This window comes from Eschrichtius robustus, chromosome 3 (assembly GCF_028021215.1).
Source record: "Eschrichtius robustus isolate mEscRob2 chromosome 3, mEscRob2.pri, whole genome shotgun sequence".
NCBI lineage: Eukaryota > Metazoa > Chordata > Mammalia > Artiodactyla > Eschrichtiidae > Eschrichtius > Eschrichtius robustus.
In genome coordinates, this window is record NC_090826.1 from 108850464 (window position 1) to 108874524 (window position 24061).

Below are 24061 nucleotides of genomic sequence, written 5' to 3' on the forward strand. Positions count from 1 at the left end.
CAGTTAACACACAAGTCTAATTATTGATAGTAAAAAGCAAACTAAGCAATGAAGTGTTTAAGTATTCATTTATTTTGGTAGCTCACAATGAGTCAGGATCAGAGAAGATCTATTGGACTAGTAGCTTCTAGACATGGGCCAATCAATTTAAGAAAATAAAAAAACTAAAGGTGCTGAAATAGGATTGTTCATATTTCCAGTTGACATTAAAATCATTACCATCATTTCATAAAGATATTTTAATTACCAGAAAAATAGGAAGAAGATAATAGAGAACCATTCTTTAACTTGGATACATTTTGCTTTAGGAAAAATAAGCTGCTGTGTCCTTATTTTTCTCATTTCTCTGCAAACCAATGGAAATTTCATCACAGGCTATGGCCAGAATTTGGGAACCGCTGCACCAGGCCATATTATACTGCTTCTTGGAAATTTTTCTATACTTATTAGATAGATGGAGAAAAAAGGGCACAGTACCTGACTCTGACAGCTGATTGGCAGACATTATATTATGAAAGTGTTATGGAAAGTAATTCCTCTAAGTTTTTGGTAAATCTATAAGTTTATAACTCTTGGTTTCACATATATTTTCTTGGTGGTGGTGGCGACATTGATGTTGAAATATATGACACCCTGGTTATAAAAAGTTGATTGTTTTCTCACAAGTTACTCTTTCTTAATCTTTGTGGCATCTCTCTTCCTTCTCTGTCAGAGAAGTATAAGGTGTGGAGAGTAAGGTAGATTATTGTGATATAAACTTAAGTACATAATTACCAAGATAAATTTGTTAAAAGAATTGATATGATATATTCTAAATGTACAGTGGAAATGTTTTGGGAATTAATTTGTTGGGATTAGCCACACTAGTATTTCCCTTCATTAATGTAAATAATAAATAGTTGTGCTAATACTCATTGAAGATGAAAAGGAATAATCTGCTTTTTTTGACCTCAAGTTAGACTATGGAAGTAGGCAGTCAGTCAATAAAAACATAATAAAAGGCTAGTTTGTATTCAGCACTATGAAAGATGGAAAAGAAGTAAATGATATAATTCTGTTTCAAAGAATTTACAATCAAGCCAAGGGAAAGCTAATGTGTGAAGCAGTACATGATATTAAATATAAGAGCAGTGTAAGTTCAGAGTTAAGAAAGATGGAAGTGGTTTCAAGAGCTGTCTTTGAGGACCAGGGTTTTGACTTGGGTTTTGAGATGAGAATTCAAATAATAAAAGGAGAAGAGTAATGTCATTTTAGATGGAAGAAATAGTGTGAACATTTTTTTTAATCCATGAACGGACAGCTTGGCTATGTAATTAACCAACATTTGAATCGTTCCTGAACAGAGTTTTGGTTATAATCAACTTTTTAAAACATTTCGCTTATTAAATGATATGTACATAGTTACTCTGCATAGTTATTAGGTGTAAGCAATTAAACAACTCATATAAATCTCTATATTTAGTATTACTATAGACAGACCAAGCATTCTGAGGTCAGCTGAGAAGAAAACGTTGAGTTGAAGCCCTCGGACTTCTCTGAAGACTAGGGTTCCCAAGTGATTCCGCTTCTGATTTTTTTGCAACCTAGATGTTTCACAAGCCTCCTAGATATCAGGAGCCAGAATAGAGCAAGGGAGTCCTGGAACTGGAGGAGCTAAGAATAAAATAGCCTTTTCTCTCCCCATTTTCGGAGGCCAGGGTTAAAGAGAAAGAAACTATTGTCATACATATCTTAATTTAGATTAGTTTAATCAAATGGCATTTTCCCCTCATACTCACCTGATATATACTAGCTTACAGGGAAGGAAAACTGGGAGAAAACAATTGCTGTTAGTGAAGTATTTGACTTGTTCTCTAGTAGGTACTATAAACAGACATTTAACATATATTATTTATTCCTTCCAAAGTCTTTCAAGCTATTATATTCATTTCAAGGTATGGAAATTAAGGCTCAGAGACATATAATTTTAGTCAAGGTCATGACTCAGTTATTGAGGTAAAATTTGAATTGATGTATGTCTGAGTCCAATTTCTGTTTTCTTTCTGCTATACCATCCTCTGAAAGGAATGAGAATTCTGCTATATGTATTTGAGACAAGACTCTCCTTAGCACTAAGGTGGGGCAGATTATATTATTTATTTGGTATTTCTCTTTTCACCAGCATTTTCATATTAGTGAGATTAGGGTAAGCTTGAAAGAGTAAATGTTATGAAAGAGCAATGGTGGGGGATTGTTGTTTAAGATTCTGTAATATAGACTTAACAGAAGATGGATTTGGTTAACAAGGGACAGGAGTAAAAGGTTCAGTCTCCTTCACATCCTAGATTATTGCTTGGTGTTATCTAGGAGACCCCAAAACATTTGGGGATACTTGATAAGAGAGAGAAACAGATAATTTGGAGCATGGGGGAAGATGAGGCCTGGATGGGGATGATTTTAGAAGGGAGGCTTTGGTTAGTATTCATTTATTCAATAGAAGATAGTAATCGTATACCTGATAAATAGTTGATTGGCATTGAGGTACCAAGCCAGTGTGCTGAAAGAACTCATGGTCTGATGAGGAAACATTTATAAATGGACGTTTTAAATTCCAAGTGAAAACGTACAGTATCTATATACAAAGTGCTTTAGCAGTATTGAGGAAGGACATAAAATGTAGTGGCATAGGGGTGTTTTCTTTTTAATTTTTAATGTATTATTTTGAATAAGTAAATACATGCCCAAGTCAAATTCCAAAAAGTGTACAATGGAAGATGAATTCCTCTGTCATGACTGTCTCTGTCTCTCTTGATCCCTTGGTTTCCTTCTGTAGAGGCATCACTGTTAGCAGTTTCTTATATATCTTCCCAGAGGTATTCTCTATAAATATGAAGTATATGCTTGTTTGTACTTTCTGTACACATATACTAGCAAAGTAGACTCACTATATCTTGTTTTTGCTTTATATCTTGGAGTTAGTTCTAAATAAACTATAAAATGAACTATTAAAAACACAAGTTTTTTAATAGTTACGTACTTTTCAGCTAGATGGAGGTAACAATTTATTTAGCGAAGCCCCTACTAAGAACTTTTAGGATTTTTCCAGACTTTTGTTGGAAATAGTGCTGCAAGAATATCTTTGTACACAGGGACAAGCATACTGGTGGGATTAATTCCCAGCAGTCTGGAGAATGCATTGAAACTACAGACAGAGATCAGTTATTAAGAAGTTTGTTGTAGTAATGATGAGAAACTAAAGTAGGGTAGTGGCAAAAGAAATGGGGAGGGAAAAAATGAACTAGAAATTAATGTACTTCATCAATTCTAGGATGTACATCGTCTTTTCACATTTTAACGTTTGAAATCAGTATATATTTTACAGTTGATGGTTTCATTCAGCTAATTGGACATACTTTTAAAATTTCTTGGTGGTATATAAAATGTGCATGTTATAAACAATCTTATTATTTTTTTTTAAAGTAAAGATTTTTATTTTTATTTTTTTAATTAATTAATTAGTTATATTTGGTTGCATTGGGTCTTCGTTGCTGCGCGCGGGCTTTCTCTAGTTGTGGTGAGCGGGGGCTACTCTTTGTTGCGGTGCACAGGCTTCTCATTGCGGTGACTTCTCTTGTTGCGGAGCACGGGCTCTAGGCCATGCGGGCTTCAGTAGTGGCAGCACGTGGGCTCAGTAGTTGTGGCTTGCAGGCTCTAGAGTGCAGGCTCAGTACTTGAGGTGCACGGGCTTAGTTGCTCCATGGCATGTGGGATTTTCCCGGATCAGGGCTCGAACCCGTGAGCCCTGCATTGGCAAACAGGTTCTTAACCACTGCGCCACCAGGGAAGCCCAACAATCTTATCTTAAATTCAGAAATACGCAGTAATAAGATGGTAGGATTAACAGGACTTAAATGTAGAAAGTAAGGGGAAGCAAGAGGCAAGGTTGACATATTTTTTGTTTTCTTCACTTTCAATATGTAAACCATTTTTCTATTTTCTGTATGGTCTTCATATTTGATTAATGATTGTCAACTCGACTACTGGTGGATATTTAGATTCTGATTTTCTTTTGGCTCTTTACAGATCATTGATAACACTGAGTAGTTTTCTGTTTAGAGTTAGGGAATGTTTGGATTTAGTAGATTTCTAGATAATTATATATAACGATATTTAACAGATGTTCCTAGTGGCAAATTAGCCAAAGAACTTCTGAGTTGATAACTTTACAAATGTTGAGAGACCATTTTGAATTTTTTAGCTTAGATGTGGCTCTTTCAGTGTACATTGAAGTCATTTACTCGGGACTCGGGTTCTAAAATCAGTACCTAGGACAAAAGATTAATTCTTAAAATCGTGCACTAATTACAGTACCTAACGGTATCTTAGATGAAATCTAGTCCCTATCTACTCTGTATAGGTACTCAGAAGCCAGCTACCTTATGGGATTATTAACCAAACTGAATAGAAGACTATAGTACTCATTTTCATGAGTACTTTTTCTTTTCTTTGTATTTTCCTTCTCTTTTTTTCTAATTTATTTATTCAAGAAATAGTTACTGAAAGCCTACTATGTGTTAGGCATGGTCCTAGGTGCTGAGAATTCAACACTAAACAAAACTGACAAAAATCCTTGTCCTCAGCGGGGGAGACAGGCAAAAGATAAAGTAAGTAAATTATAGTATATTGGGGGAAAAAAACAAGGGGTGATAGGAGTGTTGGTGGTTTGATGTTGCAGTTTTCCTGGTCAGGGAGATACAGAAAGTCACTGAGAAAATGACATTTGGGCAAAGATTTAAAGGCAGTGAGAGAGTAAACCATGAGATTATATGGGAAAAGAATGTTCCAAGCAGAGGGAGCAGGGAGCTCAAAAGACCCTGAAGCAAGAGTATGCCAGGTGTGTTGTAGGTCTTGCAGTCGCAAGGTGGCCAGAGTGGCTGGAATGGAATGAATGGTTACCAGGACTGGGGATCAGAGAGATAATGCAAAGTCAGATTGTTTAGGACTTACAGGCCATAGTAAGGACTTTGATCTTTACTCTGAGTAAGGACGAGAGCCATTATTGGAGGGATTTAAAGCAACAAAATAATATGATCAGATTTATATTTTGAAAGGATCTAGACTGAAGTGGGGCAAAGGTAGAAGCAGGGAGACCAGTTAAGAGGCTAATTCAATAATTCAAGCAAAAGATGATATGACTTAAACCAGGAGGCAATGGTAAGTAGTAGTTGGAGTCTATGTATTTTTAAAAATTTGTTATTTTTAAATAATTTCAAATTTAAAGCTGCAGTATATTACAAATACCTCTGTGTGCCTTTCACCAGATTCCCCAGTAATTAACGTTTTACCATATTTACTTTAATCTCTTATTGCTCTCTTCATATATACACACACACACACACACACACACACACACTTTTCTTCAGAGCTATTTGAGAGTATGTTGCAGACATGATGCCCTGTTTAATACTTCAGTGTCCTTAAAAACAGTTAATTTCCTTATATAGTTGTATTAATAAGCTTGGGCTGCCATAACAAAATACCACAAACTGTGTGGCTTAAACAGCAGAAATTTACTTTCTCACAGTTCTAGAGGGTGGAAAGGCTAACATCAAGGTCTGACAGGGTTCAGTTTCTGGTGAAAGTTCTCTTCCTGGCTTGTAGATGGCCACCTTCTTACTGTGTCCTCACGTGGTGGAGGAGGGTTTGGAGGGAGGGAGAGTTCCTCTGATGTCTCTTATAAGGACACTCGTGTCGTCTTACCAAGGCCCCACCATTATGTCCTCACGTAACCTTAATTACCTCCTTATAGACCTTATCTCCACATACAGTAACATCGGGGGTTAGGACTTCAACATATGGATTTTGGGGAGACACAGTTCAGTACATTGCAACAGTTGTTATGTAACATCTGTACAACCACCAAAATCAGGAAATGAAAACTGATACAGTACTACCATCGAATCCATAGACCTTAATTGAATTTTGCCAGTTATCCCAATAATGGTCTTTAAAAGTCCAGGGTCATTTGTTAGAGTTAATTGTCATATCTCTTTAGTTTTCTTCAGTCCGAAACAGTTCTTTAGTCTTTCCTTATCTTTCATGACCCTGAAATTTTTGAAGACTATAGACCAGTAATTTGTAAAATAATCCATAAATTTGTGTTTGTCTGTTTTTTTGTTTTTGTTTTTTTTTTTTTAGATTCAGGTTATGCAGTTTTGGGCAGGAATACCACAGAAGTGGTGCTGTGTTCTTAAAGCATTATATGTATTTGGAGGAACATAATGTCAATCTGCCCCATTAATAGTGACATTAACTTTTATCACTTGAATAAGTATATGTTTTCTATATATAACTGTGAATTCATACCAAGACTTCCAATTACAGTCCAGCACCACGGGGTTTATTCTAACCTCCTTCTTTCCGCATTTGTAACTTCCTAAATCTGTATATATTTCAAAGGTAGCATTACTGAGATCTGCATTGTGAGTTTGGATATGGAGTGTGAAAGAGGGGAGTCAAGGATGACCCGATTTTTGGCTGAAAAAAGCCACCACAGAAGAAATGCCATTTACTGGGATGGAGAAGACTATAGGAGGAGAGGATTAAGAGGAAGAGATCAGAATATCACATGTTGAGTCTGAGCTGTGTATTAAACATCCAAGAGAGATGTTGGGTAGGAAGTTGGATATTTGAGTCTGCAGTTCAAAGAACAGGTCCAGGCTGAAATACAAATTCGTTTAAGACAATCAGTTAAACTTTTTGGACAAAAACGATTATATTTCCTTAATCAATAATGGAAGCAGCAAATATGTATTACAGAAAATTATAATACAAGCAAACAAAAGTGAAAAAAATAGAGATCAATACTGTTAAAACTTAATTCCTGATTCTTTCTGATCTCTTTCACAGATTTTTTTTCTAACATGAGATCATTTTATAATTACTGTTTTTTCCACCCAGTTGATGATTTATTTCCATTTCCGTAAATTTTCATTTTATCTGATCCCAGACCATATTCACATTTCTTCAGTTGATCCAGAAATGTCATTTACAGCTGGCTAGTCCAAACCTATATCCATTTGAGAAACACAAATTAGTTACATCAGATTGCTCTGTACCTTGAGTCTCTTAATCTCTCCAGTAATAGTGTGGGGCGGGAATTTCCTGGTTAGGACTCCAAGCTTTCACTGCCAAGGGCCTGGGTTCAGTCCCTGGTGGGGGAACTAAGAGCCTGCAAGCCACGTGGCACGGCCAAAAAAAAAAAAAAAAGTTTGGGGTGATTTGTTTTGGGAGGTCGAGGTAGAGAGGGGTCAGAATCTGACATGAATTAAATTTAAAATTTTTGACTTTTTCCTATGGGTGAGTAGAAAACACTGAAGATTATTTAGGATGGGTTATCGTAGAAAAGGGAAGTTCTGTGAGAGAGAGAGGGGGAGAGAGAGAGGTGTGTTTCTGGGAACTGAGTAATTCATTAAAGGTGGAATTTTGAATTTGAAGGGGGAAGAGATGAGACTGGAAGAGAAGATAAGATCCAGAATGTAAATGAAGACAAAGGTGTTTGGGCATTTTCTAGTAAGCAGTTGGAAATCATTGACAGATTTGATCTGAGAAATAGTTGGATACTGTTTACGTATTAGAAGATGAATTCAGCAACAATGTAGAGAATAAATTTGAGAAGACCAAGTCCAAGGCAGGATAACCAGTTAGGAGGCTATTTCAGTAGTAGTCCAGGTCAAAAGTGATGACCCAACAAAGAGCAATGGTAGGAAGAGAAGGAGAAGAGGGGATAAATTTGAAAAATATTATTGGAGACAAAATTGGCTGGACTTGGAGGTTTATCAAAAGGGGGTTGAGGGTCAGGTAGGGAGGGAGAAGAGCCAAAAAAGACTGCTGAAATTCTAGCTAAATATAAGAGCAGTAACAGATGGAAGAGGAGGAAGATTATTAATAAAATATTGAAAAATCAAGTTCAAGGTATCTCTGAGACTTTGAAGTAGATGTGTGCATTGACTGGTAAAGGGAAATCCAAGCATGAAATCTATGGATATGGGAGTCATTGGTACTTAGGTGGTAGTAGTTAAATGTGGATAATTATGCTGATAGCATTCCATTTTCTGTTGGCTAAGCACAGTCCTAAATGCTTTGCATACATTGTTTTATTTAATTCTTATAACAACCCATGAGTTTGTCATTTTGCAAAGGAAAAAAAAGTAATATATAGAAGTTAGGTAATGTATAAGACCCTAAAGCTAATAAGTGACAAAGCAAGGAATAGAACAGACTATCTGATTTTGAACCTGAAATCTTACAACTCTATGCTACGGGTGAATCGAGAAGAGTGCTCAGGGGAGAACCCTGGGGAGCATCAACATTTAAAGGAGGATGGGGACTTCACTGGTGGCGCGGTGGATAAGACTCCACACTCCCAGTGCAGGGGGCCTGGGTTTGATCCCTGGTCAGGGAACTAGATCCCACACGCATGCTGCAACTGAGAATTAGCATGCCACAACTAAGCCCGTGTGCCGCAACTAAGAAACCTGCATGCCGCAACTAAGGAGCCTGCGACCTGCAAATAAATAAATAAATAAATAAATATTTTTAAAAAAGAAATAAATAAAGGAGGATGATCACAGGCAGAGCTGCCTACCTATCATGTCCACCTGTGTATATATATGGAGGAAGAGCTAGAGATGTCAGAGGAGAACTAAGAGAATGATTATAACAGAAACAAAAAGGGATTACTATAGCACATTATTCTGTGTGCCAAAGCCTGGTGGAAATGATAGTTCTTTGTAGAAATAGCATTTAGAAAAATCTCCTTTTGGGGCTTCCCTAGTGGTGCAGTGGTTAAGAATCCGCCTGCCAGTGTAGGGGACACAGGTTCGAGCCCTGGTCCGGGAAGGTGCCACGGAGCAACTAAGCCTGTGTGCCACTAACTACTGAGCCTGTGCTCTAGAGCCCGCAGGCCACAACTACTGAGCCCACGCTCCTAGAGCCCGTGCTTCCCAACAAGAGAAGCCACTGCAATGAGAAGCCTGCGCACCGCAACAAAGAGAAGCCCCCGCTCGCCGCAACTGGAGAAAGCCCGCACACAGCAACGAAGACCCAACACAGCCAAAAATAAATAAATAAAATAAATATATTAAAGAAAAATCTCCTTTGGGTTTAATAAATTGGAGGTTATTGGTAATATTGGTAATTGCTGTTTGAGTGAAGTGATGGCAACATAAATGAGATAGCATAATTTATATTAAGACTCCTCACATAGTAGGTTGCATATTTTTTAAGTACAGAAAAAAGGTAGCTCCTATAATTATGGAGTTACTAGAAATTAGAGACAGTGCATATAATAACACTCTTTCAGATCCCTAATCTGAAAGATCTTAACTGACTCAGGTAAATTGATCTGGATGGGTTTACTTACATATGGGTACATTTTTTTAAAAAATAAATTTATTTATTTATTTAATTTTGGCTGCTTTGGGTCTTCATTGCTGTGCGCAGGCTTTTTCTAGTTGCGGCGAGTGGGGGCTACTCTTCGTTGCGGTGCGCAGGTCTCTCATTGCGGTGGCTTCTCGTTGCGGAGCATGGGCTCTAGGCACGCAGGCTTCAGTAGTTGTGGCACACAGGCTTAGTTGCTCCGCAGCATGTGGGATCTTCCTGGACCAGGGATCGAGCCCATGTCCCCTGCATTGGCAGGCGGATTCTTAACCACTGCGCCACCAGGGAAGTCCCTGGGTACATTTTTTGAGAGAACATAATTCCCATCTAATGATTTCTGCTTCTCTGTGAAATAGCATATTAAGCTTATCTCCTGAGAGTGAGAAAGAATGTGGTAAGAGAGGGCGCTTGACAAGAGTGGTAAAAGTTTTTTTTTGTTTTTTTTTTAAAGGAATTCCTTATTTTTTATTATCTATTTATTTATCCATTTATTTTTGGCTGTGTTGGGTCTTCGTTTCTGCGCGAGGGCTTCCTCTAGCTGCGGCAAGTGGGGGCCACTCTTCATCGCGGTGCGCGGGCCTCTCACTGTCACGGCCTCTCTTGTCGCGGAGCACAGGCTCCAGACGCGCAGGCTCAGCAGTTGTGGCTCACGGGCCCAGTTGCTCCGCGGCACGTGGGATCCTCCCAGACCAGGGCTCGAACCCGTGTCCCCTGCATTGGCAGGCAGACTCTCAACCACTGCGCCACCAGGGAAGCCCCCAAGAGAGGTAAAAGTTTGAAATAGCTCTTACAGCAAATGAGAGAGGATGCTGATTAAAGACATGTGGGAGGAGGGCCCACTGAAGGAAGGGACTGAATTTACATTGTTTCAGTACTTCTGGTGGTATGATTTTTCTTCAGCAGAACCCAGAGGCAGAAATAAAGGTGCAGTAAAGGCATTCAGTTAGATTGATCCAGATTTAGGATTTTGTTGAATACATGTGATAGAAAGCCTAAATTGTAGGGAGGATGAAAAGCAAAGGAAGGTTTTGATATGAGTGGTTTCGATAATGGATCAGAAAGACTCTGGAATTGGTAGAGAAAGAATTGAGTACTGGAAGAGACTATATGTGAGTTAGAGAAAATAAAGAACTGAAATCTTGATGAAATTGAAGGACAAATATAATGGAATGGGCGGTTGTGGTCAGAAAGGGTGATTTTAAAATGTAGAAAGAAGTGGTTCTTGGAGGTCGCTGCATTTGAGGTCGAGACTAGAAAACATGATGAATCATCCGTATGGACAGTAAAAATTTTCAGGATAATAATAAAACTTAGGGTGGCTTTGCTCAAGGTTCCAGATAGTAAATTGATTGGGCCCTGTCCTGGACCTTAAAAAAGGTTGACGTGGGTGGGTTTATGGGCTCAAATTACTTATTTCCCAGGACATTCGCCTAGTGATGAAAGTGGCAGCAGAGCCTCTCTTCCAGTAGATGGGAGGACTTAGGTGTATCTGGACTGGTTGATGAAAAGAGTCTGTCTGCAATAATAATGTAGAGGAGGTTAAGCAATTTGCTTGCCTAAGGTCACATTCTGATTGGATTCTAAAACCCATTCTCCTTCCACTAACCCTGGTGTTTTTGCAACAAATTGAACTACTTCAACTCAATTTTTTATCTTCCCAAATGTTTGGGAGAACAGTTTTGTTTTATTTGAGCTTCTCCAGAGTTAATGGATTTTTTAGTGCCAAATACATACAAAGTGAAGTAGAAATTTACTAAAGCAATACCTTGAACAGAAACTTAACCTGAAGCAGTCAAGGTTTTTAGGCATTAGGTTCAGTAACTTGATCCATTAGCTCATTTGTCTGTTTATTCATCATCCATCCTTGTAGTAGCAGTTATACAGTTTGAGAACACTGTATTTGGAATAAGTTGCACTAAGTATAAATTGACTCATTTGGTCTTATTTATTGTCTTTTGTCATCTCCAGCTGCCTATCCCCACCGTTTGAATCTCTTTTACCTTGCCAATGATGTCATACAGAACTGTAAAAGGAAAAACGCAATCATATTCCGTGAATCGTTTGCTGATGTACTTCCTGAAGCAGCTGCTCTAGTGAAGTAAGTAGATTCTTACTCCTCTTTGGGATCTAAGCTTAGAAAATTTAGAATTTTAGTTTCCCGTTAGTAAGAACCGTAATAGTTAGTTGCACATGCTTGAAGATCCAAGGATATTTTGTCCAAATTGTTCATTGTAACTTTCCTGGTAATACACTTTTCTTTTAAAGACTCTTTCCTCCCTTTTTGAAAACTTGTCTGTTATTTATGCTCCGCCTCTTCTCTCCTAACTTGACCAGGAGAGTGTATCTCCTGGTCATACTCTCTGGCTGTACTTCTTTCTAACTGCTTTTTCTGTTTTTGTGTTTTTTACACATTTCCATTTTTCTTTCAGAGTCTTTCTGAAATCTTGCCCCCTTCATGAAATCTGTGTAATTAGGGAGAAATGAAAATATTTATTCTTAATTCCATATTGATTTACTCCATTTGCAAAGTTGTATCCAGCATTTCCCAAAGTGCTGGAACACTTATATTTGATCTGATTTTTGCCCTGTATTAGTATTGTTTTCCTTGTGTTTCATCCATATTTGTAAGCTGTTTGCTTGGTGTGAGAAACACGCACATCTACACACAATTGGAGGATAAACAATTATATGGAAAAATCAAAATAGCTAAATATTTCCTCAAATTATGTACTTATTAGCATAATATATATTTGAATATATGACTATCGTATATTATTGATCCATTTGTTAGTATTAACCCAGTTAGAATGGAATGATCCTTGTTCCTTCCTTTGGATTGTAAACTTAAGATGTCTACTTTGATATTACAAAAGATTAAAATGTGGTCTTATTTTTATATACTAAGTAATAAAGATTTATGCACGTCAGAAGTACATAAAATAATAACAGTAATAGCACCTACATTTATTGAGCAGTCATAATTGACCAGATATTATTATTATTATACAAAGTGCTTTGTGTACTTCAGGTTGTTCAAACCTGAGAACAACATTTAAAGTGGCTACTACTATTACCCCCATTTTAAGGAGGAGGAAACTGGCTTAGAGACATTAAGTAACTTGCCTAAGCTCTCACAGCTACCGGGTTAGGAGGCGGGGGGCGGGGGGGGGGCTGGCATTTGGCAGAATTCCTACCCAAGCCTGTCTAGACCCCAAAGCTTATGTTCTTTGCCACCTGACCACTAGTCTGTGCTGTTTCTTTACATATATAAATCCAGTATAATTTTGAGTAAGAAAAGCAGTGTGCTACATGATCTCCACTACTTAGAGTTTCTGCTGTAAATATCATTATAGTCTTAAAAACTTAACCTAATGTATCCTAGACTTAGATTTCATGACCTAGTTCATGGATTAATATAGGATTGTCACCTTTTATTTTACTATGTAAAGATATTTTTAAAAACAACTACTTTGTATTACTATTTCACAGAAAAACGTAGGAATGGCATAATCTCAGAATAAAGTACAGTCCTTTAAAATTTTAAACTCCGAAAATGTTTTTAACTCAATGAAGGATATCTTGAGAAACCTATGATAAAATCAGACTTAATGGTGAAACAATAAAAGCATTTCAGGACAACAATGCCCTCTATCATCATTACTATTCACCATTATGTTGAGATTCCATTCATTTCTAAATAAATAAATAAATAAGAAGAAGAAGGCATTTAGAAGAGATAGAATCTATATCTATAGATATAGATTTCTATATCTTTATATCTTTCTTTCTATAAAAGACCAGATAGTATTTTAGGCTTTGCAGGCCATAGAATCTCTGTTGCCACTACTCAACTCTGTCATTCTAGCATAAAAGCAGCCATAAGCAAATGGGTGTGGCTGTGTTCCTAAAACTTTATTTACAAAACAGGCAGCTGGCCAGATTTGGCCTGAGGTTTGTAGTTTGCTGACCCCTGGCCTACATAGAATCAACTAATAAGAGAGTTCAGTTAAATAGCCAGATTCAAGTTCAACATAGAAAGGCAGTAGATTTCCTATATATGCTAGCAGTAACCTATTAAAAATGTAATTAGGAAAAAAAAGATTCCTTTTGCAACAAAAAGTACTGCCTTCCCCCCCCAAATAAAGGAAACCCCACCCAAAAATAAATATAAGAAGAAGTATGTAAGGCTTTTATAGAGAACATTTTATAAGAAGACCTGGATAAATGAAGAGATAGATACATACTTTTGAAGGGAAAGATTTGGTATTGCTAAAAATATGATTCTCTCCCAATATGTAATCTATAAATTCATTGTGTAATCCCAGTCAGAATCTCAGTATGGTTTGATGTGGAAGGATATATATCCAAGATAATTGTTTATAAGAACATCAAAGTCAGAGTTCCCCTGTCAATTATCTGTATATATTTTAAAACAATAATAGAATCAGGAGTAGAAGATTATATCAGTGAAACAATATATTCTCACTTATAAAGAAATTAATTATAAAGTATATGATAAATGAGAGGATATTAGGATATGAGCTTTAGTATTCCATAAACAACCCCATCCCATCCCCCTTTTAAATTTCTGTTCACGGTTATACTTTAGACTCATTTCTACCCTTTTGTGAATTCATTTCTCTTAATTTAAGGCTATCATTTAAATCCCTTTAATTGAGGGGCAAATGTTTAGAAGTTCTAGACAGTTAACCCAGGTGAGTGAAGTGGGTGGACTATAAGGAAAAACCCATCTAAAAGGGGCAACAACTACTCAGCCCTAGCCTATGGCCATAAAGAAAACTGTTGACCTATGCTGTCAGACCTTCCAAAGACTTTCTCATTTTTTAAGCTAGGTCAAAATCTAGATTCTTATGTGAAGCCTCCCAATTTTTAAATGTGTGAAGCTAAATCACATTCTAAAAAATTTATTGCTAGCCAAACAAAACACATCTGATGACTAAATTTTGGAGTTACAAATAAATTTTAGCAAGTGGGTGAATTTTCAAATACAGAATATGCAATTAATGAGAATCAACTATATCTAGAAATAAATCTTAACAAAAGATGTATAAGATCTCTATTGAAAAAATTATAAAACATAATTGAGAAACAGTATAGAAAACCTAAAGAAATAATTTGTGGATAGGGAAGACTCAATGTTTACTGTCATTTCTTCCCAAATTGATTTATAAATCCAAAGCAGTCCTAATTAAGATCTCAGTAGTGTTTTTCCCCCCTATTTTATTAATTGATTTTGAATTTTGTATGGAAGTGCAGAGAGCTCCCTCCTCCCCTTCCCCCACAAAGGGAAAGCCTAGAAACTCTTGAAGAGCAACAAGGTGGGAAGACTGGCTCTACCAGATTTCAAGACTGATTATAAAGCTATGATAAATAAAGCAGTGTGATATTTGCCCAGAGATAGCCAAAGAAACCGGTAGAACATAATACAAAGTCTAGAAACAGACCAGTGTATATACTTGGTCTCTGTATGAAACTATTAGGTAGTAGAAAAGGAAGAACTTTTTCATAAATATTGCTGGGACAAATTGGCTATATAGAAAAAATTAGATCCCACTCACATCATACACAAAAATCAATTGCATATTAAATACTTAAACATGAAAGAACTACAAATCTTTTGAAGACAATGTAGGAGAATTTTTCATGACCTTACCTCATAAGATTAATAAATACAGCTACATTAAAATGAAGACCCTTCCATTTAATTGAAAGACACTATAAAGAGTGAAAAGACAAGGGGCTTCCCTGGTGACGCAGTGGTTAAGAATCCGCCTGCCAATGCAGGGGACACAGGTTCAAGCCCTGGTCTGGGAAGATCCCACGTGCTGTGGAGCAGTTAAGCCAATGTGACACAACTACTGAAGCCCGGGCACCTAGAGCCCATGCTCCGCAACAAGAGAAGCCACTGCAATGAGAAGCCCACGCACTGCAACGAAGAGTAGCCCCCACTCGCCACAACTAGAGAAAGCCTGCACGTAGCAACGAAGACCCAATGCAGCCAAAAATAAATTAAAAAAAGAGTGAAAAGACAAGCCACAAAGTGGGAGGAAATATTTTTATGCAGTCAACAAAAGGTTCATATCCAGAATATATAAAGAATTACAAAATAATAAGAGAAAGACAAAAAATTTGAAGATTTTAGTTTTACCTGTCACTTATATTAGAAATCAAACCAGAAATTATTTAAATATTTATCAATAATTTTTAAAACAATAAACGTTAATAACCAACACTTAAAATTTTAGTGAGAAGAGTGGTGGTGTTTTGCATTCTTGCCAGATCTCTTTAATGTGTGGCTTAATATCAGACAGCTATATTTTCTTACCTGCTTTTTGCATTCAGTCTGTTCTGATATCATGTCATATAGCCCTAGAACTGCTGAGATATATCATTACATATCATATAAGTTAAGTCCCAATCAGGAGAGATAAATCACATATCAGTAATTTAAACAGGGAAAATTTAATATGAAGAATCGTTACGTAGGTAAAAGGTAGCTAACTACTAGAAAGAATAAACTGACTCTAAGGTGTTATGGAATAGTATCTGCTGAAAGCAGCTACTACCTCTGAACCTGAAGGGAAAGTAAATAAGGACTCACCCCACCCCACCCCAAGCTAAGATTCAGACCTGAGGAAAGAGTGGATTGCTGTAAGAACATGCTGCCTGTCACTAGTGGTTAAGAAACAGGCTGGAGAGCACTCACCACTGAACTACAAAAGCTATGGTAGAACGCACCCAGGATGCCTCTAAGCTGATCCACTTGAAAATAGAACACCAAAAGAAGAATCAGTACTGCCTCTTCTAGCCTCTCAGTGTCACTCTAGGGCTCTCTGTTGTCAGAGTCCAACACTGAACCAAGGGGAAAAAGAGTTTGCAGAGTCTGGCTCCGGTACCGCAAGGGAAGGGCATGTTAGAGCTGAGAGGCAGTAAATTAATAACTAGCACACATACGTACCAGATAAGGCATAAATCTTAAAGTCCACCAGTACGAACATTAGCAAGATTGTGGCACAGTGGAAACTCTTATATTACTGTTGCTTTGAGGGTTGATTGTTATAAAACAACCTAATTTTTAAAAGTTTATGTACAGATCTTGCGATTCCATCCCTAGGCTTTTACCCCTGAGAAACTTTTGTACATGTGCAGCAAGATCAGTGGAAGGGCATTTTTATAGCAACATTGTCTATGGTAATAAAAATTTGGGGAATTCCCTGGTGGTCCATTGGTTAGGACTCTGTGCTTCCACTTTAGGGGGACCAGGTTCGATCCCTGGTTGGAGAAGTAAGATCTCACAAGCTGCTCAGCACAGCCAGAAAATAAATTAATAAAGTGAAAACCCTAATAAAAAAAATTTGGAAACATTTTTTTCTACAGTAAAGTGAATGAATTGTGGCATACTGGAATACCAGACAGCAAGGAAAATTAATGAATTTCAGTTATATGCAATGACATAGACAAATCTCACAAAATATTGATTGAAAGTACAAAGGAATATTTATATATATATAGTATGAATCCATTTATATAAAGTTCAAATTTGGCAAAAAATGAACTATTGTTTATACCTACCTATATGTTAAAACAAAGAAAAGTAAGGAAACAATTATCACAAAAGCCTACCATCCCAGGTAGATGGAAGGAATTGTGATCTTGCAGGGGCCACTCAGGTCCTCTGGGGAGCTAGCGATGTTTTATTTCTTGACCTGGGTTGTGATTACATGGCTGTTCACTTTTTAATCATTTGTTTATAATATATATCATATGTAATTATATATTATATGCAACTTTTCCATAATATAAGATTTACTTGGACTAAACAATTTTCAAACTACAGTATTAAGTAAATGAATTTAAGAAGTTGATTCCTTTTGAAAATCAAATTGGCAACCTAGTAGAACAAATTGTATAATCAACCGTAGAGCAATACAGTATTCCCGATTAGGTATAAACTCTGTAGAGTTTTGTTTGCTCTATCCTTTCACCTTCCTTATACATTTAATATCCTCAAGAAATTTTCCCTTCCTGACTTCTATTTCCTAGTCTGGATTAAACAATTCTTCTTTGCTACCATTATACCTGTCTCTACTTCTGTCATAGCACCTAGCACACTGCCTTGTAATTGATACACATGCTTTTTGTCACCAGTTTCTGTTTCCCAGACATTCTGCTCCCAGCACAATGCTTGTCACTTCATAGGTGGTTGGTTAGCTTGATGCATGGATGGAGATACCATGGAGAGCTGTAAAGCTGTGTTTCTTAAGTACAGGCCTAGGTATTCCTAGGTGGGTCCATGGATATAGTTTAAAGGGTCTGTGGATTGTCTAAGCATATTCAGTGTCATCCGTATGATTACCTTATTAACAGTTCTGTGACTCATTTTCAGTGACTGTGTTATCATGTGTTTGTATTTTGAGATAAGATAATATTACTTTATCAAAGGCTAATGAGGAAAGGTTAAAGATGGCTTTAATATATAAATAATGGTTTGTATCAGTTGAAGGCACTAAAAATTTCGACATACACTAAAAAAAAAGTTCATAGTAGTTCAAATGGAGAAAAATGGTGAAATAATTGAATGATAATAGTATTATAGGCTTGATAAATTAAAAACAATGTATTAAATTCAGTGTATATATTCAGTATCATGTTTACATTGCAACTTGTACTTGGTTTCAACAAAATATTTATCACTTTAAATCAATGTTAATATGAATGGTATTTACTGTATTTTTGTTTAATTTGCAAATTCTGATTTATAGTTGTTGAAGAACTATAAAATGTTTTCAGGGGAATCATAGGGTAAAAAGATAATATGGAGACTTTGCGATCATATTCATAGGAAATCCAAGAGAATTTACAGACTAATGAGGATTCAGCCAGGTTGCTGGATACAAATCAATATATAGGAATCAATAGCATCTCAGTATATCAGAAATAACCAATTAAAATATAATTTAAAAAAGGGATATTATTAGCAGTAACAACAAAAGCTTATAGGTACCTAGAACAAAAGTGTGTTGAGACCTTTATGAAGAAAATTATAAACTGTTTCAAAAAGACAAAAGTCAGCATGTAAATACAGTGCACTTTAATCAAGTTCCCAGTAGGACATTTTAAGAAGTTTGTTATACTGATTCTAAAATTCATATAGAGGAGTCAGTGTCTTAGGAGTAGTCAAGACTGTTGATAAAAAGCCAAGTGGGACTTAACCTATGAAATATCAAGAATTATTATTTGGCTATAGTAATTAAAAGAATATGGTATTAATACAAGGGTAGACAAATAGATTTAAGGAGCAAAACAGAGAGCCCACAAATGGACTCATACATATATGGGACCTCTGTAAATGGTAGCATTTGCCTTACAGTTCATTGGGGGGGAGATGAACTCTTCAATAAGTGATTCTGGGACATGGACTTCCTGTGTGGAAAAAATAAAATTAAATGTTTCCCAACACAGTACACAAAAATATATCCCAAATGAATTACCTTGATGTATAAAACAAAACGTTAAAATGTTAGAAGAAAATATGAATGTTTTCATGACTATAAGGGTTAGTTTAGAAAGCTTTTAAGACACCAAGAACAGATAATAAAGAAAAGTATTTATAAATTTAAGTACATCAGAATTAAACTTCTGCATTATAGAAGACACCATAAAATTAAGGACAAGTGACACACTAGGGAAAACATTTGTTATAGGCAAATAAAAAAGATAAGTTTTATAAATGGGGATTATTTTAGGAGATACAGAGTAGCAAGTTTTTAGAGATAAAAATCTCTCTCCATCTAATTTCTGAGCTCCAAGATTTTTTTGATTAAGTATTGACTGCCTCCTCCTTGAGTTGACCCAGTATTTGGTCTTCCATTCAGTCAGTTGGCAAATATTTATTAAGAACCTGCAAGATATATAGCACATTATTCTGATGGTGTCCCAGAAATAAGATACTGATAAAGAAAAGATATTCTTGAGTGAGGCACAAGATTATGCTGATTGGTTCTGGTTTTGTTTTGTTTTGTTTTTTTGCCACTCTGCGCAGCTTGTGGGATGTCAGTTCCCCAACCAAGGACTAAACCTGGGCCCTCGGCAGTGAGAGCGCAGAGTCCTAACCATTGGACCGCCAGGAAATTCCCTAGTTCTCTTTATTTTATCTGTGATACCTGGGCCCCTCTTGTACTCCTTATCAACTTCATGCCTTGAAATAATTTGCTAATACCTTGCTGTTTTAAAAGTGGTCCAGGGGTGAGGGTTGCTAGCATAGAAAGCATCTATTCAACATCCTAGCAATTCTGCAAGTCAGTCAGTTTTTTTGTTACTTATAAGTCAAACAGCAAAGTTTATATTTAATTATTTTATGTTGTGTGTGGTAATAATTGTATGTTCTGTAGAAATTAAGGTTGTGATCAGTAATGGCTGAAATAGAGGTCTAGAATTACAAGGTAAGTAAAACTGCTATTTTGGATCTTGTTTTGGTTTTTTATTTTAGTTGAATTTGTAAATTCAAGAGATGGTTGGATTATGGAAGTTTGAGAGTTCGGTGTTCATATAAAGAACGAATCTAGCCAAGAATTTTAGAGCTAACAGAAATTGTTTAGTAAAAATCATTTTACAAATGAAGAAACCTAGTTTCCAAAAAACTTCTCACTGAAACCAGAACTAAAACCTCTAGTTTCCCAATCTAGTGCTATTTTTTACTATATTATACCCTGGTCTTATTTTTATGATTTCTTAGCAGTTGCTGTTTTTCCAGCATATTTTACTTGAGACTTTGGTGAATAGCTGTTGGGACTTCATAATGAATAGTTGGGTTTGAAAATGACAAAATCCAGTTGTCATTCATTCATTTACTATTTAGTGAACACTTTGTAGGTGCTGAAGAAGCAACAGTAAATAAGTTACAACTTCTGCCAGGAGGAAGCTCTGTAAACAGACATTTACAGATAATTATGACTTGGCTTCTGGCTGAATGGCCAGCCATCTATTCCAAAGGGTCCTTTTTTGTAAAACAATTACATTGTTGACAAAATATAAGCTGAACCAACAACAGTGGACATATTAGAATTGCAGAGCTGACATTAATTAGTATGCCTATCTCAGAGTACCTATCACATGATCTGGGCTCTGGAAAGGGGATAAAGTAGTCTTGAGTCATAAGTCCCCCTGGCTTCCAGTATAGATTTGCTCTCAAGGAACACATTTCCTACTTAGATCACCAGGAATCTCACAGATGAAAAAAATATGTGCTCACCATCAGAGGTCGCCAAATACATTGGGAAACAAAGCACCACGAAGGAGAATCATCAGATTTAGATCCCCTCACAGTGAGCTTCAGATATTAGAATTATCAGACAGGGTATATAAGACAATTACAAAAGATGTTAAAGATTAAATGGAATAAAATGAACAATGGATAAGATATTTGGGCAAAAGAACCAGTAGGAATTCTAGAAAGGAAAAAGAGATTAACCTAGAAAATAGTTCTGAAGAAATTAGAATGCAGCAGTAGAGAGAAGGAAGTGGAAAAATGAAGAATAGAATGAAAGGCCTATTTAACATCAAATGAGAATCTTGGAGGAGAGACCTTCTGAGTTCCTTCAGAGAGGTAATGGCTGAGAACACTTTGAAAGTAATGAAATAAACAAAACAAAACATGAATCTTCAAACATAGGAAGCACAACATATACTAAGCAGGACAAATAAAAAATTTACACCTAGTCATTCATTGTGATGAAATTACAAAACAAAAAGATTTTTAAAAGCAGCCAAAGCGTTCACACCTACTAGGATAACTAATTTAAAAACAAAATAAAACCAGAAAATAACAAGTGTTAGAGAGAATGAGGAAAAACTTCTGCATTTCTGTAGGAATGTAAAATGGTGCAGCTGCTATGGAAAAAGTTTGATGGTTCTTCAAAAAGTTAAATACAGAATTACTATGTGATCCAGCAGTTCTACTCCTGGGTATATACAAAAAAAGAAATGAAAGCAGGAAATTGAATTTATGTTTGTACACCCGTGTTCATAACAGCACTTTTTACAATAGCGAAAAGAAGGAACCAGCCCAATTTTCAGATGAACAGATAAACAAAATGTGGTATATACATAAAACGGAATATCATTCAACCTTAAAAAGGGGAGAATTCTGACACATGCTACAACATAGATGAATCTTGAAGACATTATGCTAAGTGAAATAAACCAATCACAGAAGCACAACTGTTGTATGATTCCACTTATATGAAGTAACTACAGTAGTCAGATTCACAGAAACAGAAGGTAGAATTGTGGTTGTACGGGAAATATTGTATGATTCCATTTATAGGAAATGTCTAGAATAGGTAAATCCATAGAGACAGAAAGTAGATTAGAAGTTGTTAGGAGCTGGAGGAAAGGGGTAATAGGGAGTTAATTGTTTAATGGGTACAGAGTTTCTGTTTAGGGCAGTGAAAATTGTTGGAAACAGATAGAGGTCGTTGTACAACATTGTGGATATAACTAATGCCACTGAGTTGTACATTTAAAAATGGTTAAAATGGCAAATTTTATGTTATTATTTTATGACAGTTAAAAAAAAAGTAAACAAAAAAACAAAGTAGTCAAGAGAAAAGACAAAGTCAGATCACATGCACAAGGACTACAGTTAGACTGACAACAGACTTCTAAACTGCAACAGTGAAACCAGAAGGCAGTTATGAAAAATATTTTTATAGCATTGAAAGAAAATAGCTGTCAGCATGGATTTGTGGGACTTCCCTGGTTGTGCAGTGGTTAAGAATCTGCCTGCCAGTGCAGGGGACACGGGTTCGATCCCTGGTCTGGGGAGATCCCACATGCTGCGGAGCAACAAGCCCGTGCGCCACAACTCCTGAGCCCATGCACCACAACTGCTGAAGCCCACGCACCTGGAGCCTGTGCTCTGCAACAAGAGAAGCCACTGCAACGAGATGCCCACGCACCACAACGAAGAGTAGCCCCTGCTCGCCGCAACTAGAGAAAACCCACGCACAGCAACGAAGACCCAACGCAACCAAAAATAAATAAATTAATTAATTTTTTAAAAAAATAGAGTGGGTACAGAAGGAACGTTTCTCAACATAATATAGGCAGTATATGACAAACCCACAGCTAACATAATACTCAATGGTGAAGAATTGAAAGCTGTCCTTCTAAGAATAGGAACAAGGCAATGATGCATACTCTTGCCATTCTTATTCAATATAGTATTGGTAGTTCTAGCCAGAGCAATTAGGCAGGAAAAAGAAATAAAAGGCATTGGAACAGAAGAAGTATAACTGTCACTATTTGCAGATGACATGATTTTATATATAGAAAATCCTAAAGACTCCACCAAAAACCTATTAGAATCAGGGACTTCCCTGATGGCGCAATGGTTAAGAATCCGCCTGCCAATGCAGGGGACACGGGTTCGAGCCTTGGTCCGGGAAGATCCCACATGCCATGGAACAACTAAGCCCATGCACAAGTACTGAGCCTGCACTCTAGAGCCCGCGAGCCACAACTACTGAGCCCACGAGCCTAGAGCCTGTGCTCCGCGACAAGAGAAGCCACTGCAATGAGAAGCCCGCGCACCGCAGCAAAGAGTAACCCCTGCTCGCCACTACTAGAGAAAGCTTGCGTGCGGCAATGAAGACCCAGCACAGCCAAAACTAAATAAGTAATTAATTTAAAAAAAATTTGTTTTAAAAACCTATTAGAATCAATAAACAAATACAGTAAAATTTTAGAATATGAAATCAGTATACAAAAATTGGTTTCATTTCTGTATGTTAACAATGAGCTAGCAGAAAAAGAAATTAAGAAAACAAAACAATCCCATTTACAATCGCAACAAAAAAGAATGAAATACCTTGAATGAATTTAACCAAGGAGGTGAAAGACCAGTACGTTGAAAACTATAAGACATTGTTGAAAGAAATTGAAGAAGACACAAATAAATGAAAAGATATTCCACGCTCATGGATTGAAAAAATTAATGTTGTCAGAATGTTCATATTACCTAAAGCAATCTGCAGATGCAGTGCAATTCCAATCAAAATCTGAAGGACGTTTTTCACCAAAATAGAACAAAAATTCTAAAATTTGTATGGAACCACAAAAGACCCTGAATAGCCAAAGTAATCCTGAGAAGAAAGAACAAATCTGTAGGTATCACACACCCTGATATCAAATGATATTACAAAGCCATAGTAACCAAAACAGCATGGTATTGACAGAAAAACAAATACCTTGATCAGTGGAACAAAATTGAAAGCCCAGAGATAAGCCTATGCATTTATGGACAACTAATTTACAACAAAGGAGCAAAGAACATACAATGGAGGAAGGATAGTCTCTTCAGTAAATGGTGGTGGGAAAAACAAGACAGCAACATACAAAAAAACCCCAAAACTAGGCCACTGTCTCACAACAGACACAAAAATTAACTCAAAATGGATTAAAGACTTGATGTAAGACCTGAAACTATAAAACTCCTAGAAGAAATTGTAGGCTGTACAGTCTTTGACATTGGTCTTAACATTACTTTTCTGGATATATCTCCTCCTCAGGCAAGGGAAACAAAAGGAAAAATAAACAAATGGGGCTACATCAAACTAAA

General features: G+C 36.5%; 1 protein-coding gene across 8 annotated transcripts in view; it reads left to right on the plus strand.

Moving 5' to 3' along the window:
• The window catches only part of RPRD2 (regulation of nuclear pre-mRNA domain containing 2), a 91230-nt gene that overhangs the window by 26188 nt on the left and 40981 nt on the right, over positions 1-24061 (plus strand). For all 8 annotated transcript variants that reach the window (XM_068540699.1, XM_068540698.1, XM_068540700.1 and 5 more), the window contains exon 2: positions 11389-11518. In XM_068540699.1, coding sequence (XP_068396800.1) covers positions 11389-11518 — 130 coding nt within the window. The remainder of the gene's footprint in view (positions 1-11388; positions 11519-24061) is intronic.